The sequence below is a fragment of the Molothrus aeneus genome, chromosome 1 (assembly GCF_037042795.1).
Source record: "Molothrus aeneus isolate 106 chromosome 1, BPBGC_Maene_1.0, whole genome shotgun sequence".
NCBI classification, from domain to species: Eukaryota; Metazoa; Chordata; class Aves; order Passeriformes; family Icteridae; genus Molothrus; species Molothrus aeneus.
In genome coordinates, this window is record NC_089646.1 from 71,237,036 (window position 1) to 71,255,579 (window position 18,544).

The window sequence follows — 18,544 nt, forward strand, 5'->3', positions numbered from 1 at the left end:
ATGTCTGTTAATATATGCTGCAAAGTAAATCTTGTATTAGAGAATGCAGCTCAATTCTCTGATGAGAGATTATTTTAAATTAAAATTTTATCAGTCTTGAATGTCTATTACTTGATTTTTTTTCCCAATGTAAAGGAGTTTACTGACCTCTTAAATTCCATGAAGATAATTTCTCTTCAAGTCAAGGGATATTGTGCTGAGGAGTGAGTAAAGGAGATGGAGAGTATTTTACTATTTTCACTCATAAAATAAGTCAAATAAGGATAATTGCAGTCTTTTATTTCTGAGGATCTTTATCCATATGCTCATGTGAGCAATGGAAGTGTATGTGTGTAGGAGGAGTATTTCTGATGAAAAAAGATGGTTATAAGTCTAAGGCATAGAAGTCCATTTTTAGTTTAGATAACAGCAGAAGCTTCACTGTTCATTTGATCATCTCACTTGTACAGTCTTTCTGGCTGATTCATTAATTCATTCAAGTATAACGAAAACATGTGAAACGCTTGCAGTCCTTATTACAATTCTCTAATAACAGGCAATAGGGAAGTAGGTTTCTTATTCATTTCAGTAAAAATACAGTGGCTCTGTCAAAGTCCATTAGTTCATATTCAGTGTTGATTCCTTCTGCTGTCTTTCCAGCTTGCTGTTTTCAACTTCACCTGTACTATGGATATAACTCAGTTCCGACAGCTCCACCTGGATGATGTCCGGAGGTCCTTCTTCTTTGTATCCTTTGGTTGATTGCTGCACTCCAGGGCAAAAAAAGGGTTTGTTTCAAAAGGACCTGCAGTCAAAAATTATAGCCTGGTACTCACTGAGAACAGGAGCTGGTAAAGATGATTTGACTTATATCTCTCAAAAGGCAATAGTCTTGTACATTATGCATTTTATCAAGTAGTTAAAATTGCAGTTTTGGAATCTGGCTCTCTGCCCACTTATGGCCATTGCAGCTGAGGTAAATTTTCTTCTGAGGAGTTCTGTTTTCAATTTGGTTTTGTTTGACTTCACTTTGGCTGGAGGCAATTTGCTCACCTTCCCAAATCAGTTGAAATAGGTGATATTAAAGTTATTCTCATTTTTAGAGCATGGCAGTGTGTTAGGATGCAGATGTTAGGTAGCAGGCAGATGAAGCAAGAAGGAAAGTTCCTTCAGGCTCATGGTGAAACATGTTCCCAGAGTCTGGCCTAGAATTACTTATATCTTAAGTGATTTCTGCTGTTAGAAATTATATGGTCTTATGAGGGAAGAGGTGTTTGTTCACTAACATAGCAGTTAGTTTGTGTTCCTGTAACTGATATGCAGCTGATTTTTTTTAATACTATACATTGATAACATTGTCATTTTTCTCTTTCATTGTGGGACTGCAATTAAGTGAGAGCTATTTGGTAGCAAGGAAGATGAATGGGCAAATGGGAGAGAAAATGAGCCAGTCTAGAACACAGGGGGGTTTCATGCAAGTGAGTTACTACTGTATCTGGGGATGAAGTTGTCTCAATACTGCTTCCTTCAAAAACAGCCTTTATAGTTTGTCAGATAACCAGATCTGAGAGGGTGGGTCACAGTCACAGAGTCCACACTTTTGGAATTTGGAACTGTGTTGTTGGACATTAGGAACCTGCAGCAGAGAAAGTGTAACAGATACCAATTTAAGAAGGCAGATTAATGCTAAGAAAGAAGGCAAAATTATTTGCTAGGTGTTTGATGTTTGTCTTTGCTTTAGTATATCTAAAAAGAGCTGAGACCTTGCCATTAATGCATCAATTTCATTTGCTGTTTTAACAAAAAATATGTTAACTTCAGTAAAGCTACTGCTGTCAGTTGCTAAATACTAGTAAAAATAAATCAACTAATCCAACTGTATTTTCTAAAGCTCCAGCATAGTACATCTTTAACGCTGGAATGTAGCTATGCTGGTTTTGGGTAGAGTTATTTTCTTTATGGTAGCTAGTATGAGGCTATGTTTTGCATTTGTGATGGCAGCAGTATTGATAGTTCAGTGCTGGCACATAGTCAAGGCCTTCTCTGCTCCTCACACTGCCCCACAAGTGAGCACTTCTTTAAAACACTCAAATGTGTTTTGCTCAGCTCCTGAAAAAATTACCAATTTTCAGATCTCCTTTGTCTGCTCAAAACATGTTATGTCTTTTTTTAAATTTAGATGCTGTTTAATGTTTAGAAATAGTCGTATTAGAGGAGAAACCTTTTCTGCTAGAGTAGTCATACTGCAGCTACAACCCTGTGAACTGTGTGCCTTAAGGTTGTCCCAAAGCTCCTGTATGGGGCCCAGTAGCTGGCATCTGCTGAGAAATCAGAGTCTGGTCTTTGAGGAAAAGATTCAGATTGCTCATGCTTAGCATTTTGATTAGACCTATGTGTTACTGGTTTGTTTTTTTTGTTTTATTGCAGACCTGCTCTTATAAATCTCAACCAGCAGAACTGTGCTAGTTCGTTAGACCGCTAAACTTGAAAAAAAGTTATACTTTTTTATACTAAAGTGTTACTAAACTTGAAATTATGTGATACTCTTGGGAAGCCTGATTTCTCCAGTTATGCTGACCTAATCCTTCCAAAATATTGCACGTGGAATCCCAACTATTCTACTAAACAGTTGGTAACAAATTGTTTATGGAGAGACTTAAATGACCCAGTGCAGGAGCTATAACAGGAGCAAAAGTAGCAGAGGGAGCTCTGGCAACAGCAGCCCATCCTCACTGACTTATGACCCTCTGCCTCATGCAGAATAAGTTAAAAAGTTCAGCTGAAGCCATGTGAGCTATTATGGGCTCCAATGAGCTCAGGAGCAAGAAAAATACCTTTCATGGGCTCATATAGTTGCAAGTGTTGCATCTAGATGAAAAAGGTGGGGTTTATCCAAAAGCTTCTAGCTGTACAGAGACTGCTGGAGTCATCCTCCCTCGAAGGATGAGGAAGAAAATGGAAGTCCCATATTGCCATGGGTAGACTCAGCATAATCTTTGGACAAAAAAAATCTATAGTAAGGATAGCATAGGAACTTCTAGCCTTTTTTTAAGAGCCACAGTCAGTTCCTCAATAAAGCCATCTCTTTTGGTGTGCAGAACACATGCCTGTGTCATTACTTTCTGCAAAAGCATGTGTTTGAATGCATTGCTGGGTTTGTGGTCCAGGGATGTTCCTGTCTTGCTAGGCAGAGACCCAAAAAGCCAGCTGCAGCTTTCTTACCAGGGCCTCAAGACAGGCTCTAAAACCTTCCCTAGGCAGTGTGTGTTTTAAAATTGGTATAGATGTGTGTGAAATCTAGGGTAGAGCTAGAAAATACTTTGGATTTCTTAAGGTGCTGTAAAACCTGTAGCAGTGGGTCAGCTTCTTGTACTTTCATGTTAGATTTTGAAAGTAAATTGGAATGAAGGAGGAGAAATGTGGGTTTTATTTTCTTATTTAGTGTATTTTCCTTAAATACATCTAGGTTTTCTTCATAGTGACAGCCTTTTTTGGCACTGGAAACATAGCTTCTATTAACAGGTAAATTTTATTCATTTATTTGAGACACAGAGTACAAAAAATTCTTCCTGCATTTGACGTACTAAATGTAAATTTAGTTAAAAAAATCAGGGCAGCAGAATCAAAGCAGTTATCAGTGGAGAGATAACAATTTTTTTTGTTTCTGCTCTCTATAACATCTGCCTTAAGAGCCTGAGTGTATTGGTTGTGAGGCTGTCTCAATTCCATTAGATGTTATCAGGATGAGCAGAGAGAGCTTGGTTGCCCCCCAACAGCATGGCACCTTGAAAAACACAATCAGAGAAAAATTGTAGAGAAAGACAGGTGAGGTTGGCAGTCCCTGCTGATTTAATATTTCATCAAGAGAAGATAAAATTGGAAGCCTTGTTTAAAAATGCATATACAACCCAGTGTGTTACAGGGTAATTAAAGGCTGGGGTTTTTTTAAATGGAAAGCACCATTTTGAAGATATGTAATGTCTTTTTCATGTTTCTCTAGTTTTGACCCTGCTTCTGTCTATTGTTTCTTGACTGTGTTCAGTCCCTTCATGATGGGAGGCTTGCTTTTACTGAAGGTTAGTAATCTTAGCTTGGTGAGATTTTCTCGGAGAACTGTGGAATAAATAACGTATCACATACATAGTTGTTACTTTGCAATTCATGAAAGAACATATGTATATATATTTGAGCTTCATTAGGCTTCTTAACTGTGTGTGAAGCTTTCAGTCTTTGTAGTGTTTTTAGAGAGATCATTTTGTTTCCCAAAAGAAAAACTGAAGTGCAGGGAAGTGTAATTTGACAGCATTAGGTCAGTTTATTTTATTAAAATGGAAATTTCAAATGTTGAAAGTACTTTAATTATTTTTAAAGTTTTAAGCTTTTCCTGTAGTATAATATCAACAGAAATGTTGAGGATATATATATATATATATATATATAAAATTAGCTCTATCTATATTACATTAAATAGAGGTATTGAGTGTTCTACTGATTAGATTATCATTTTACAATGGCTGTTATTTTCTGTATTTTTTAGTAGTCTGTCAGAGATTGGATTGCACTTCTGGTTTGCAGGGAAGGTGTGGTAGCTCTTTTCTAGTATTTGAGTAAAGGATCTGCCAGAGGGGCTGAAGTGGGACACTGAATCTATTTGTTATTACCAAAATAAGCAGTATTTTCTACCACTGTTTTTCTGCTGCTTCTGTCCCAGAGGAGGCAGACTGAAGTTACAGGTACACTGCATGTTGTCCTACAGGACACAGATCCATAGTGCAAACCTTCTGGATGCCAATAGTCAGGTTTTATACACTGCTAACATAAGGATTTCAAATTAACTTTGGAAACAGCAAAAGGCAGCATTCATGTTTTCTAGTTTTTGTTCTTAATTTACTGAAGCATTTATATTTGCTTGACTTGGCTCTGGAGGGGGCAGTGTGACCCTTGCCTTATTGAATGCCTTTTGCATTCAGGCTTTTTTTTGTGATGAGATTGTCCTTTACACTTGAAACTCTGCAGCCTGTCATGTGAGATGCTAGATCTGAATAGTTCTGTCTTCTAGCCTTGTTGAAGCATTTATCACTAGTGCTAAAATGGATAAATGAAGTGAGGATATGCTTTAATTCTAGTTTTTGATATTACCTCGTGGCTTATTTCACTGCAGTTCAGCTATGATCATGGAAGGGGGTTTTTATTAATGAACTGAAAATGTTTCCTACAAAATTATTTTCTACCCTGTCTAGCCAATATTTTATTTTGTAACATACACATTCTGTGATAATTTCAAAACCAGGAAAATGTTTTCACAATCTGCCCAGGTTCTTTTTGTAAATATGACTGTAAACCAAAATGTTTGGTTTTGAACAGGTTGCAATCCCGTTTGTTCTGGTATCATGTGCTTTCGAAGCTGTTCAAGTCACAACACAGCTGTCTTCTAAGAGGTACATTACATGCTGTTATTTCTGCATTAGTAAGGGATTCAAATCTATTTTGGAAGAATTCAGAATTTTCAAATCTCAACGTAAATTAAAAAAAAAACAAAACCAAACTATTAGATCTCGTTGTTGCTTTTATTTGTTACTAGGGCTTGGGGTTTGTTCAGTGATTTCTGCAAGTTCAGGGTTTTTTCCTTAGTGATAAACAAGTATAAATTGAAGTGTTGGCCTTGTCTGAAACAATCAGATATTTCATATTCTTTGTTTACAATACACAGAAAGACCCTTTTTCCTCCATAATGTTAAAAATGAGCAGAATTTAAAGTCTGATTTTTACTTTATACTTTACTTTATGCATCTCTGCCTATCGCATAGTATTTTTTAAATAGCCCATTTGTAATGTAACCAATTTATAGCTTTGTAGCACTGATCTCACCACAAATAGCATTAAAAAAGGCACTGGATGTCCTTGCATTGCAGTTCAGTGCTTCCCAGATGTGTTCAGTATTACATATTTTTTGCAGTAGGAGCAGATGGCTGCCAGTCTTTTCCCTATCTCTAAGGACTTTTCAGAGTATGGGTGCCCAGCTTCACAGAGTGCTGTATCCAGACATGAAACATGTTTTCCCATCTCAAGACTTTTATTTTGTCAGCCCTGCTCACCCCATTCAGCAGACTCAGTGCACATGACTGAATCCTCCACTCATCGTGTGATATTATGGATGGTGCTGAGATGGAGGAGGTCCCTGACAGCCATGTGATTTTGTCACTGTGGGATGTTGTGTGGGTTGACCAAAAGTCCTGCTTGTGTGTGGCAGGAGGACTTCAGGGACTTTCTCCTGCACATTGCTCAGCTGAGCATGAGGAAGCTGCCCTCACTTGTTGTGATGCCCTCTGCTTTTCAGTTTGCTTTCCTCCTGCCTGACCCTGCTTGTTGAGTCCTTGTACAAAACCACCCACTACCAAAGAGAAGTGAGGAAGCCCAAAATCTGACTCCCTGTTGGAGTGGCAGCACGACACTCCCCACCCCTTTCACCTGCTCTGCCTTAGCTGTGTGCACACCGTACCTGCGTCGTCCTTGGATCCCCACGGAAGGGCATTCATCCTTATCCCTAAGGCTTGTACAAGGGCAGGGCTGCATTGGGGACCTGGGGTTGCTCAGATGACCAGCTAGTGGTTTCCATTTCTAGGGCTCAAGCATCATAAAGGTCAGCATTTCCTAATTTGTGAATGCTTGCCTTGGCAGCACTGGTGATATTGCAAACTTTTGTGGAATGTGCATCGGAGTGTGTGAGAGGGGAAATGATACTGCCTTCATAAACCAGGGGACACAAGTATTTCTGTGCCACTTTATGAGGCTGTGGCTGTAACTCTGTCTCTTGTTTGTGCCAGCTTCATTTAGCTGGGCTCAGGTAACAAATGCAGTGATAGTGCCACAGCATCCGCCTGGGAACAAGGCAGAAACCGCAAGACGCACCCGGGATCCCCAGAGAGGTTGTGCTCTGATTGTCAGCGCATCCTGAAGTCTGTGCTGCACTCCTTACTGCGGTTGCTGCCCCTGCTAGATAAATTAAACCATCGCTGGGAACAATCTTGTCTTTGCAGTGTATAAACATGCCCTGAAATTAGTCTTGTCCTTCTGTTGAGAAAGGCTTCCTGCAGTTCAAAACGGCAAAAAGTGCATTTTTGTGATTTGGACAAATTGCTCCTAAAGTCCCTGATTACAGATTTTTTTTTTTCCAGTGGGAAATATTCTGTCCCAATATGTTCTTGGAGCTTGCCTATAAAAAAAATCCCTCTAGCTGAGTGCCTCCTAAGCACTATTATTGCAACATCCTGTTTATCTGAGCCATAGGTTAGGAGAAAGAAGCCTTTCCCTGTGTCTGAGATGCAGTTGGTTTGCTGCATCCTGATTTACCAATGAAGCACAACTGATGTAGGCAATATCAGCAAGTTCCTCATTTGGCGACATTGGTATGGGTACCTCCCCAGTACATGCCCATGCAATGCTGCAGCAGGACATTTTCCAAAAAAACATTTGTAGTTTTATGATGGTAGTACTGATAAATTAGCTGTATTCTAGTTAAAGGCTTTTGTTAATGGGTCAGCTGTTTGCAACATTACTTCAGTGTCATTAACTTAGAAACCAGTTTTAACCAGTTACAGCAATTGCTTTCATGTAATTTAGGATTTACATGGTTTCAGGAAAAGAAGATTAGGTTAATGGGGGGGAAAAAATAGCTCTGCCTCCTCCCTTCTGGTTCCTTTTACTAGCCTAAGCCTAACTTCCAGAAGTTAACTGCTACCTGTAAAGAGGCCCATGGTTTGGGAGCAGACCACCAAAATGCTGGGTGTTCCCAGAGCAGGTTATGGGCATCCCAAGATTTGGAAGAGGGCAAACACCTCCTTTAGCAGCCTCTGACCCAGAAGAGTGCTTGTCAGCAGGGTGGGACTGAACGGTTCAGGTACCTGCCAAGCAGCTTTGCTCACTCTTGAGTCCATCATGAAGCTCCTAAATCAGCTTTATTTGGTCCAACCAGCACATAGCTCTCTGCATCAAGAATGGGCCAGATGCTCTTTGTAAGATTCTTTTGTTCTCCAAAAAATGACTCAGGTTTCTCCATTGCAAGATTGAAACCCTATTAATGTGAAATTATAAAGGACATGCCAGATGTCCTAGTCATGTATTTGAATTGTTTTCTAGTAGATTGAAATGTACCTGATTGTTTGAAAACAAATGCGAGAAATTATACCTTTATTTAATTTCCTTCTGTGGGTTTTAATAAGCTCTTTTAATAGCTGTGTCCATAAAGAAAGGTTGATGGTCTGACTTTGCTGGGTTTTTTTCTTTGCAGCCTTTTCCTCATTGTTCTTGTGATTTCAGACATTATGGCTTTGGTAAGTTGTTGTTGCACATTCTCTTCAAATAAGATCAAGAAGCAGAGAGTTCTCCTAATTCCATCAAGAGAGATCTGAATTTGTTTCAGACTTCAAAGTTTTTCTAACTAGGGCAGAGAATTGGATTGAAATCCTAGCATAACTTAGAGATAAAACTCTTCCAATCACTGCTTTTCAAATTTCATGTAATTAATGCTTCTGAAGAAGCAATGTTCTCATAATAATAAAAGACAAAATGAAGTAATAAGTTAACATTCGGAGTTCAACATGTGCTTTATGATCAAATTCCTTGGAAAAAATTAAACAAGAATATAAGTTTTAGCTGTGTGCAGGGTTTAGTTAATTTAGTTCAGGAATTCCAAACCTTTTACCCACCCCAGCTTGTCTTGAAAAAGAGAGGAAAAGGAGAAATGCTTTACCCACCAACTCCATTCGACTTGTCAGAATCCAGGAGATCAGCACATCCATAAAGACACTTTGTGCCCTTTGTAGTAAGCTGTCAGGAAATGCTATCTTCAGAAAACCTGCATCCACAAACCAAGCTAGCCGAAAAAACCCAAAGCTGAACAATCCCCCAACACAGTTTTTGCAGATTAAAAGTGTGGTTTTGTTGCCCACTTCAGCTGTCTTCAAATCATCAAGCAGTGCCACTGGTAAATAGAAACCTTTTCAAATCAGCAAGTAGAGCTGGTGTTGTCACTTTATGCATGCTGGTTTTGTTTTATCACTTGGAGTAGGCATTCCTGATCTTATTTCTTAGTACAGTGTGATCTGTAAATACCACCTGATAGGAAAAACAGCAAGTAAAAACCAAATAATTGCTAATTTGTCTGTAGAGTGAGAAAAGGAGAAGGTGTGGCTGTGTGAAGTAAGAAAAGAGACAGTAGCAGAACAAAAAGAGAACATGTTTGTAGTCTTGAATCAATGGGGCCACCAACTGGAATTAGGGGAATTCACTAATAGGTAAGAACTATCTTCTCCCAACATTATTCCCACTTTACAGGTGGAGAACTGCCAGAGTTGCCCAAAGACATTTGTGTTGAAATTCCATGAAAACTTTTAGGCACTATGCATTATTTGGCATGCTGTTATTTCAAACAATAAGGTGGCTTGGCTTTTCTTATTGAAAAAATTCTGGTATTTCTCTGGTGTTTGCAAGCCAAGCTAGACAGAACTTAGTCCATCTCTTGATGTTTTTGTTTGATACTGTGTTAAATCTATTTCTGGTTCCTAAACTATTCTTTACTGTGGTCCAAATGATCATTCTGGAAAGGTGTTGTGCATATTCTATGTGAAGAATTAGAAATTTGGAGTAACCAGCCTGAAAAAATTTTGGTTGAATTTTCTCTTTCAAATTGTGCAGTGTTGATGTACTAATCAAAGTTGTTTTATTTCCTAGCATTTTTTCTTTTTGGTTAAAGATTATGGAAGCTGGCTGGATATTGGCACAAGGTACAGTACCTTTTTTTGCTTCCATTGCATTTATAAAGCTTCATGGGTTCGTACTATTGTTTATCTACTCATAATTCTTGTCATTTTTTCCAATTACTCTGCTCAATCAAATGCTTTGGGGAAGTTCCACATACTTTAAGCATGTGCACACATACATATACATATCCCACCCAAGCTAAAACTTGTGCCAGAGCAACACAAAGTAGTAGGTCCGGCATGGCAAGAAGTACAGTTAGTAGGATCTGTTTGAAGAGCAATTACACAAAAAGTATTTAATTAATGTTTTGCATTTTAATTAGTTGTAATCACTGTTAAAGTAACAATTTACTGAAGTTGTTAATTACCTTGTATCTAGTTAAGCCTCCATATACAGTTCACTGTGAATTAGAGAACCTTGTGTAAATATGTTGGTGGCTACCAAGGTTCATGGACTTATCCTCCCCCTAGCCGGGGAAGAGTTTAGTATTTAAACATCGCAATCACAGCTAAAATGAGAGAATTTGTTTTGCATTGAGTCATATTAACCTCAAATACAAGGAATGCACATTTCAGATTTACCTTCCCTGAGTTGTGAAAATAGATAAAATGCTGTAGTAAGCTTAGGGAATATAAATTGTTTCTAATCCAGCCAATCTGGTCACTTGACACTGTTATTTAAACAGAAGCTGAATAGTGACCCATTGTTAATATTCTGTTTAGTCTACGTGTGCTCTGTGCTTTGCTTTTGTGAGCCCCTTTGTTTCCAGCAGCGTGTGCACGCACGTGTTCTTTGGAAACTCCAATTCCTGCTCACTGTTACCTTCTGAGGTTCCTAGTGGGCAGAGGTACATCTAGATCAAACAGTGAAATGTCACTTTAGCATCCCAATTCCTTGCTGTGGTCAGTTTATGGTCAGTCAGAGGGCTTCATCCTTTGGTTTGATTTCCTCTGCAGATTAATAAGGATATTAAAGCCCTCCAAAAATTTCTGTTCTGTTGGGCAAGAAGTTTTTTAATTAGGGAGTTAGCAGCAATAGTATAAATTGTTACAAGTACCCATAAGCTTCCTCTCTGATACGTGGTCTTCATAGCTAGAGCTTTACAACAGCAATGCATTGCTGGATCTATTTGAGCTGGAAGGTTGCCTTATTCTGAAGAGTTTAGGAGAGCTTATTATGCACCACTAATTCTGCCTCTCCGTGTGTGTGTGTTTTGATCACTGAAGAAAGCACTGAAAAAGGCCTTTCAAAAGAGTAATTTGTGGTTAATTTTTAACATGGAAATTCATATTCAATGTTCAGGCAACCTCTATCATTACTTGACTTTTGAGTGCTTGACTCTACCACCTATGTTATTTTATTGTAGTCTCTTTATATATGTCTTATATGTAGGTGTGTATATGCACATAAGAAAAATAATTAGGTTGCTTAAGAAAGGAAGTGAAGCCATAGGTGTGGAGCTAAGTGGTCCTTCCTTTATCTAGCATGAGCATTATTTTGGCACCAGAACTTTCTCCTCTGAGCAGATTTCTAATGTGTGATCCTCAGGCTTGGCAAAATTAGCAGGCAACAGCAGAAGATTTTTTTTTTTTTTTTTTGCTTGTTCCTGAAAGGGAAGATGAACTTTTGGGTAATTCCCAAAACCAGTGGGAGTGAGATACTAACATAGCTCTTTCCTGTCCTCCTGTTGCAAGTGCAGTGACAGCTCTGTAGCATTCTCATTGCAGTGTTGTCTGTTGCTGCTTTGACAGCAAGGTCTGAAAATATCCTGTCTTACAACAGGCAACATTTTCCATGTTGCCAAAGCTTTCCTGAGAATCCGACAAGTCTTTAGGGACAGCTGCTCTCATATTTTTCTTTTTTTCTTGTCACACTGATAGGAAGTACGTATGTGTGTGTCTGCAAAAATATCTGGATTTGTGTTATGTTACTGGTTAGCACATCAGTGAAATCAGAGGTAGAAAACCAGCAGCTTAATTTCCTGGTGGAGATTCATTCCTCTCAAGTCTCTCAGAGCTCAGTGGTGTATGTGCCACATTTGTAAAGCTTTGATATGTGTTTCCTTACTCATCCTGTTTTGTAGTGATGGGCTTTCCATGGATTTTCTAACTACCATATTCAAAAGTTCTGCATGTCCTCTCTCTTACTAAGAATATGCAAGTTGAGTAGGAGACTCATTAGGCAATATTTGGTTTTTCCAACAGCCAAGTTTCATGTAGATGAGCTGGCTTTAAATCCCTTGCAATAAAAAGACCTTCACTGCTTTTTCACCTTGTTTTCTTTCCTAGTGGATCTTATTGTTTGAAAGTAAGGTTTGTTTACTGAACTGACATTTTCTATTTTTAAAAATTTCACCCCTAACTCCTGGCTTTTTGCATCCTGTTCTGTTATGCCTTAACCATGTGACATGACATTTTACTATGCCTCACATTTGCCTAAACAATATGACGCCTTTATTCTCCCAGTGGCGTTCACCAGGTCACATAAGTGTTGTCTTTGAATGGAAGCAGATTTCTACCTCTTCCATTCTTCCAGTGCATTAATGAAATGCTGAGCAGCAACAGATGCAACATACAGCCCTGTATTACCACATTCAGCAAATTATCAATGCACCACTGATTCCCTCCTCTCAGTAAATTATCAATTACCATAAATATTTATGGCTTCTTAGAAAGTTTTAAAGCCCCTTTTCTTAATTGCGATGCCAAAATCAATGTAAGCTTGTCTTTCAGAGAGTGCTTTTCATTGTTTTGATATAATAATGGGGTAATAGTCTTGCAGGGAATGCAGAACTCAAAGCAGCAGCTTAAATAAACTTCTGCGGTGTGCTTAACCTTGCCCTCTACCTATATACCTTGAGGTAACCTGAATTGCATCATATGACCCAGAAGAACACACCACTAAATTTCTTAAAAATAATAATGTAATTTTCCTAGTGTTTTTGATGTATTAGTGTGTAGTACATGATCATGAGAGTTTTGTTCTGACAGGTCCTTTTATTTTTGAATAAGAACCAAATGGAATAGCTAGCTTTTCAGCTTCTTTGTCACTAAAATAATTTCTCTGCAGCTTAAAACATGTTTATCTATCTCTGTAGTTTTCCAGAAAGAGAGAGAAATAGCCTTTAAAGGCTACTATATCTTTACAGTACATGCACTTTGTAAATAGTTGTATAACCTGATAGTAAAGATAAACCTTTAAGGTTCTTTATATGGCTATTATATAGCTCTATACAGACACATACTGTACTATTCCTTCTCTTTATAGCTGCTGGAAGATAAAGATATTATCTTAACTGCTCTTCTGCAGTTTCAAAGGTCAGGGGACATAAATAAAGCACAAAACTGGGGTTTTTTAGGTTTTAGGAATAACGGAGTCAATTTTGGGGTTGGGGTGCTGAGGCTTCTTGGTTGAACTGTCAAAACAAGAGTCTTGCAATTTGTTTTTGGTGAAACTGAGGAGAGAGGGTGTGGCATCCTGGCTGGAAAAGCAGGAAACTTAAAATTCAGAATCTAAATCTGGGGTCTCAGTGTGTGCTTGGGAGCAGTTCAAAGAGCATGTCACAAAGAAATAATGTCTCTGGACTCTTCTGAAGAGTGCCCATCCAAGTCTTAGCACAAGTTGTTTTTGTTCTACTTATTTTGTTCCTAGTTGTTTTAATTGCTATGGTGACTTACTCCATCTTCTTGTCTTTCCAGCTTCTAATCAGGTCTGTCATCTTAGGAATTAGCCTGTCTTGGGAGAAAGCCAAGTTTTGGAGCAAGATTGATTCCCACCGCTTATCCCCCTGATTTTTTTAATATCTTAGATTCTTCTCATCTTCTTTTTTCTCACCAATATACACTGTCACAGAGCCGAGAGGTGGTAGTACCTCATATGTTCTCCTTGTGGTTCCTTGCCACTGAAACAGGTGTCTTGCTCCCTGATTAAAAAATTTTCCTACCACCAGCTTTGCCTGTTGACATTGATACCTACATGGGCACTCACCTTTCCATTGAACAGTGCCACCTTACCATAGATCATCCATGATCCCCCACACCTGCTACCTCTGCCATCTCATCCTTTGTAAGCATTGCCCCACTGTGCCCCATTATGCTCTTCTCTTGTATCTGTTAATGGCTCTTCTTCCTCCACATGGATCTAATTTGCCTGGAGCCTAGAATCTTTCTACTCCTTCTCATTAGCTCAGGTTTGACTTTTGATGCAGAAAGCTTGTTTTGAGAATTACCTCCTTCACTGTAACTACATATCCAGTCAAGGGTACAGGTTCTGAATTGTATAGGGATCAAGATTTGACACTGCTGTTGTGGCATATACCTGTAAGAGTCTGGTTTTCTTTGTTTAAATACAGCATTACCCCAGCCTAAGAAGTAATTTACCAGGCAGAGCTGCCCATAGGCAGTGCAGTGCCAGTTGCTGAGAGCCCCAGAGATGCTGGCTGTTTGTAATTAACATGACAACCAGATTTAAATTGTTTTTATTGTGCCCTATGGTATTATATATATATATATATTTGAATGTCTGATATTTTATTGAAGGAGCATAACTATGCAGACATGTGCAGTATAGCAAGGGAGAAGTGTGTGCAACACTCTCTTCTTTACAAAAGTATGGAGGATCCAGTCCCTCAACTGACAGGCAGCTAAGGAGAGTTTGAAGAGACCTTTTAGCTTTGAGAAAGCCCCTCCCTGTGCCCTGCCAAATCCTGATCACATCTGAAAGAGCTCCTTTTGGGGGGTGCACAGGAACTCAGATGCCTGTCTAAGGGCCATACATGGTTTGTGATGTTCTTGGGGTATCTGTGGGAATAAAGGCAGGGTCTTTGCTTGGCTTGTGATTTTCAGGTTTTGCATTCACACTTTCTTTGAAGGTTACAAGGAAAGTGGTGTTTGCTGCTTACATGAAAAACTAGAATTCTGGTGCCAGGTGAGAAGGAAAGCTGAAGTGTTACCAGTAAGGCAGGAGACACTAGGTGTCCAGCTGTTTACCAGAGTGGCTGTTCCCTTAGGAACAGCAACCTTATCTACCTGTGGTAAATGTACAGTCCCCAAGGCCACATTACGCCATGAAGATAACTGCAGCAAGAGTTTGAGTTTCATCTGTCAATGTGTCCTTTCCCATGGAGAACTGAAACCAAAGTTGTAACACACCCAGGTGATCTTTCAAGGGCAGCTCTTGAGGGAGTTGATCTTTGTTGTTGTAAATGTGCTATGAACTATGAAGTCCAAGGTGCGCTGCCCAGGTGACAGGAGGCTTTGTGCTTGACTTCATGCTCCCCCTGTGTCCCTTCTTACACCTTCCCCACAGAAGCAGGACAGGAGCTTGGCCCTTGTAGACGTGGCTGCTCTGCCACTCGTTATCTTCATTCAGGTCTGAGCCCTTTTATGATGGTGGATTTTTCTAATTGATTTCTTAAAACTATTCATTTGAGCAAGGCATTTGTGAGGTGTTTTAGTCAGACTCAACTGAAACAGAAAAATCTTAAAGCTTTTATCTCAGCCTTTTCATGCATCAACTCTGTTGTCATGTTCTCTATGTTTGGTCCTTTGGTTTCTGGCACCCTGGTTGTGGAAGAACTTTTTGGATTACTTTTATTCTCTCACAGTGGTTAGCAGCCCAGCTTTGTGGAGAGATGGTGCTTCTCCACTTCACAAGTCTAAATTGTGCTAGACTAGAGCCAGAGTTGTCACAGTCTCAGGGTTGTGAGGATTGATAGTGTCGGCATTATGAGCTTTACTGCTCTTCTGTGGCTAAACTCTTAAACTGAATGAGTCCTCTGGCAGAAATTCCAGGTCATTAAGCCAGCAAGCATTCCTTGCAATCCTTTTTTGTGACTAAACTCACACTTCATCGAGTCTGAAGTTACTCTGTTTGTCCTAAAGAGCCATCTACTTTGGAATAATAGGTATGGGTGCATCAGGAGGTATGGGTACCTCTCGTGTCAGAGTGCTAGTTTCTTCAGTAATCCCAAGAAAAACCAAAGCTACACTGGATGCATAATGGAAATGGTTGCAGCAGTGTTTCCTCTGTAGCTCTAACCTGAAATGTCACTGGTTTTGGAAGATTTCTGGTTTCTGAATGACTAGTGGTTTACATTAACAGTACCCAATCTTACAGATCTTACAGAATCACACAATGGTTGAGGTGGGAAGGGACCACTGGAGGTCACCTAGTCCAGCCTCCCTGGTCAAGCAGGGTCCCCCAGAACACATTACTCAGGATTGTGCCCAGATGGCTGCTCTCCAGGGAAGGAGACTCCACAGCCTCTCTGGGCAGCCTGTTCTGGTGCTCAGTGACCTCCACAGTAAAGTTCTTCCTCATGTTGAGGTGGAACTGCCTGTATTCCAGTTTGTGCTCATTGCCTCTTGTTCTGTTCCTTGGCACCACCAAGAGGAGTCTGCATACATCCTCCTGACACCCTCCCTTCAGATACTTAGAGACCTTGAAGAGATCCCTTCTCACTTGTTTCTGCTCAAGACTGAACAGGCTCAGCTCTCTCAGCCTTTCCTTGTAAGAGAGATGCTCCAGTCTCTTAGTCCCTTGATCATCTTCTTAGCCCTCCCCTGGACCTGCTCCAGGAGCTCCTTGTCTCTCTTGTACTGAGGAGCTCAGAACTGGACACAGCTCTCCAGATGTACCTCACCAGGGCTGAGCAGAGGGGCTGGGTCAGAATGCTCTTCTAATGTACTCCAGGATACCTTTGGCCTTCTTGGCCACAGGATGCACTGCTGGCTCGTGGACAGCTCATTGTCCACCAGGACACCAAGGTCTGTCTCCACAGAGCTGCTTTCCAGCAGGTCAGTCCCCAGCCTGTTCTTGGTGCTTGGGGTCATTCTTCCCCAAGTGCAGGACCCTGCATTTGCCTTTGTTGAATCTCAGGCAGTTCTTTGCTGCCCATCTCTCCAACCTGTCAAGGTCCCTCTAAGGGCCTGCACAGCTCTCTGGGGTATCAGTCACTCCTCCCAGCTTTGTGCCATCAGTGAACTTGCTGAGGAAGCACCTGCACATGTGGATGTCAGGTTTGACTGAATCCAATTGGCCTGTAATCCAATTCTCCCACATGAAGGGAAAGTCTACCTTCCTCTAGATTTTCCCCCTGATCTCCTGGGTCAGGGGTTCTTGAGAGATAGCCTTGGCAGTGAAGGCTGAAACAAAGAATGCATTCAGTATCTCAGCCTTTTCTGCAGCCTCTGTTGCAAAGGTCCCTGCTCCATTCAGTAGCAGACCCACATTTTCTGCAGTTTTCCTGGTGTTATTGGTGTCTTTGAAGAAGCCCTTCTTGTTATTCTTGACATCCTTAGCCAGATTTAATTCCAAATGGACCTTGAACCCATTGAACACAGAATGCTGAATGTCCTGGACTGAATCTTAGTCTGACCCTAAATAGCCCATCTGTAACACCAGTGAACCTCAGGTAACAGAATTTGAGCAAGTGGAGAACAAGCTCACTGCTTGTCAGACTTTTAATCATTTCAGGTGGCTTTAGTGGCTTCAGGACATCCTAACCCAGAAGCTGCACTTTCATATTGTGTTTATTAGCCACTCTTGAACTCATCTCTTTAATATCTTTGCATGTGCTACTACAGCACAGAATTCTACAGATTTTAGCAATGTTCAGTGACAAAGTAGTGGGGTTTTGGTTTTTGGTTTGGTTTTTTTTTTTGGTTTTTTTTTGTTGGTTTTTTTTTTGTTTGTTTTTGTTTTGGTTTTTTTTTCTTAAAGCTATTTGTCACTAGGATAGTGTTTTCTCTAGAAAAGTTCACTTCATCTGACATAAATATCTGAGTTGTCTTACTACCAAGCAATGTCTGCCGGATGGCAAGTTCTCTCTAGATTCTGTGTTATAGTTGACAGCAAATGAAAGTTTTGCAATTGTTTCACTCACATATACTGAATTATCCATTTGAATGAAAAGTACACCTGGTACTTTTACTCACTTGGTGTATGTTCAGTTGTGTTTTCTGTTGTCCCCACCACTTTATTTTGTCATAACTTGGGTTTTTACATGACAGGACTGCTATAATTACTTGTCTTCTAAGAGCAGTGTATATGAAATTACATCCTAGGTGAACAATTAGGCCTACTTAAAATGGAAAAAAAAAGAAATATTCAGAGGGTTATTTATGTCAGGCTTTTTTTTCTTTACTCTGCAAATTTGTATTTTTCTCTCACTTTTTTTTTATCTGTCTCTTCCTTACAGCATCAGCCACTATGTGCTGGTGATGTCACTGACCATATTTATGATGGTGATGAATGGACTGGCCCAGCTGTTAACCACACGGAGACTTGGACTTCCCAGAAGGAATAAGCACCATTCCATGTGATGAAGCATCCTCAGACTTCCTCTGAAGCAACCTCCAGCTCTGGAATGTAAATAAGGGTTAACGGACTGGAGTGCCAAAATCCCATCCAGCAATTGGAGTGCTGTGCTGATACAGATTAAATGCTGTCACATGACTGAAATTTGCATTTGAGGCTTGCCATTTAGATACTAGTGGGAATATGGGATTAAAAAAAGCCTCTGATTATTCTTCAAGTGTACACATTTCTTGAACATGACAACAGCAACAAAATTCTTATTTTAAAATACATAGGCAGCTGTCTTTTGGGTTGTGTTTTTTGGGGAGGTGTTTTTCTTTTTTTTGTTGTTATAACTTGGCTGCCAGCTGTTTGTTTATACATGCTCTCATTAGGAGTCTGCAGACTTCTAGCTTAGTTTCATGTCTTGCATAAGCAGCTCCCAGACTAAGGAATGGATGGAATCAGTCTGGGTAGATGGCTGGTTTGTGTGTACCTGATGTGGCAC

General features: G+C 39.9%; 1 protein-coding gene across 1 annotated transcript in view; it reads left to right on the forward strand.

Moving 5' to 3' along the window:
* The window catches only part of PIGN (phosphatidylinositol glycan anchor biosynthesis class N), a 100,818-nt gene extending 82,489 nt beyond the window's left edge, over positions 1-18,329 (forward strand). Inside the window, exons 23-29 of the mRNA XM_066545614.1 lie at positions 640-726; positions 3,446-3,501; positions 3,980-4,055; positions 5,344-5,417; positions 8,267-8,309; positions 9,709-9,761; positions 17,939-18,329. Of these exons, the coding sequence (XP_066401711.1) occupies positions 640-726; positions 3,446-3,501; positions 3,980-4,055; positions 5,344-5,417; positions 8,267-8,309; positions 9,709-9,761; positions 17,939-18,062 (513 nt within the window). The 3' untranslated portion in view covers positions 18,063-18,329. The remainder of the gene's footprint in view (positions 1-639; positions 727-3,445; positions 3,502-3,979; positions 4,056-5,343; positions 5,418-8,266; positions 8,310-9,708; positions 9,762-17,938) is intronic.
* Positions 18,330-18,544: the final 215 nt, after the last annotated feature.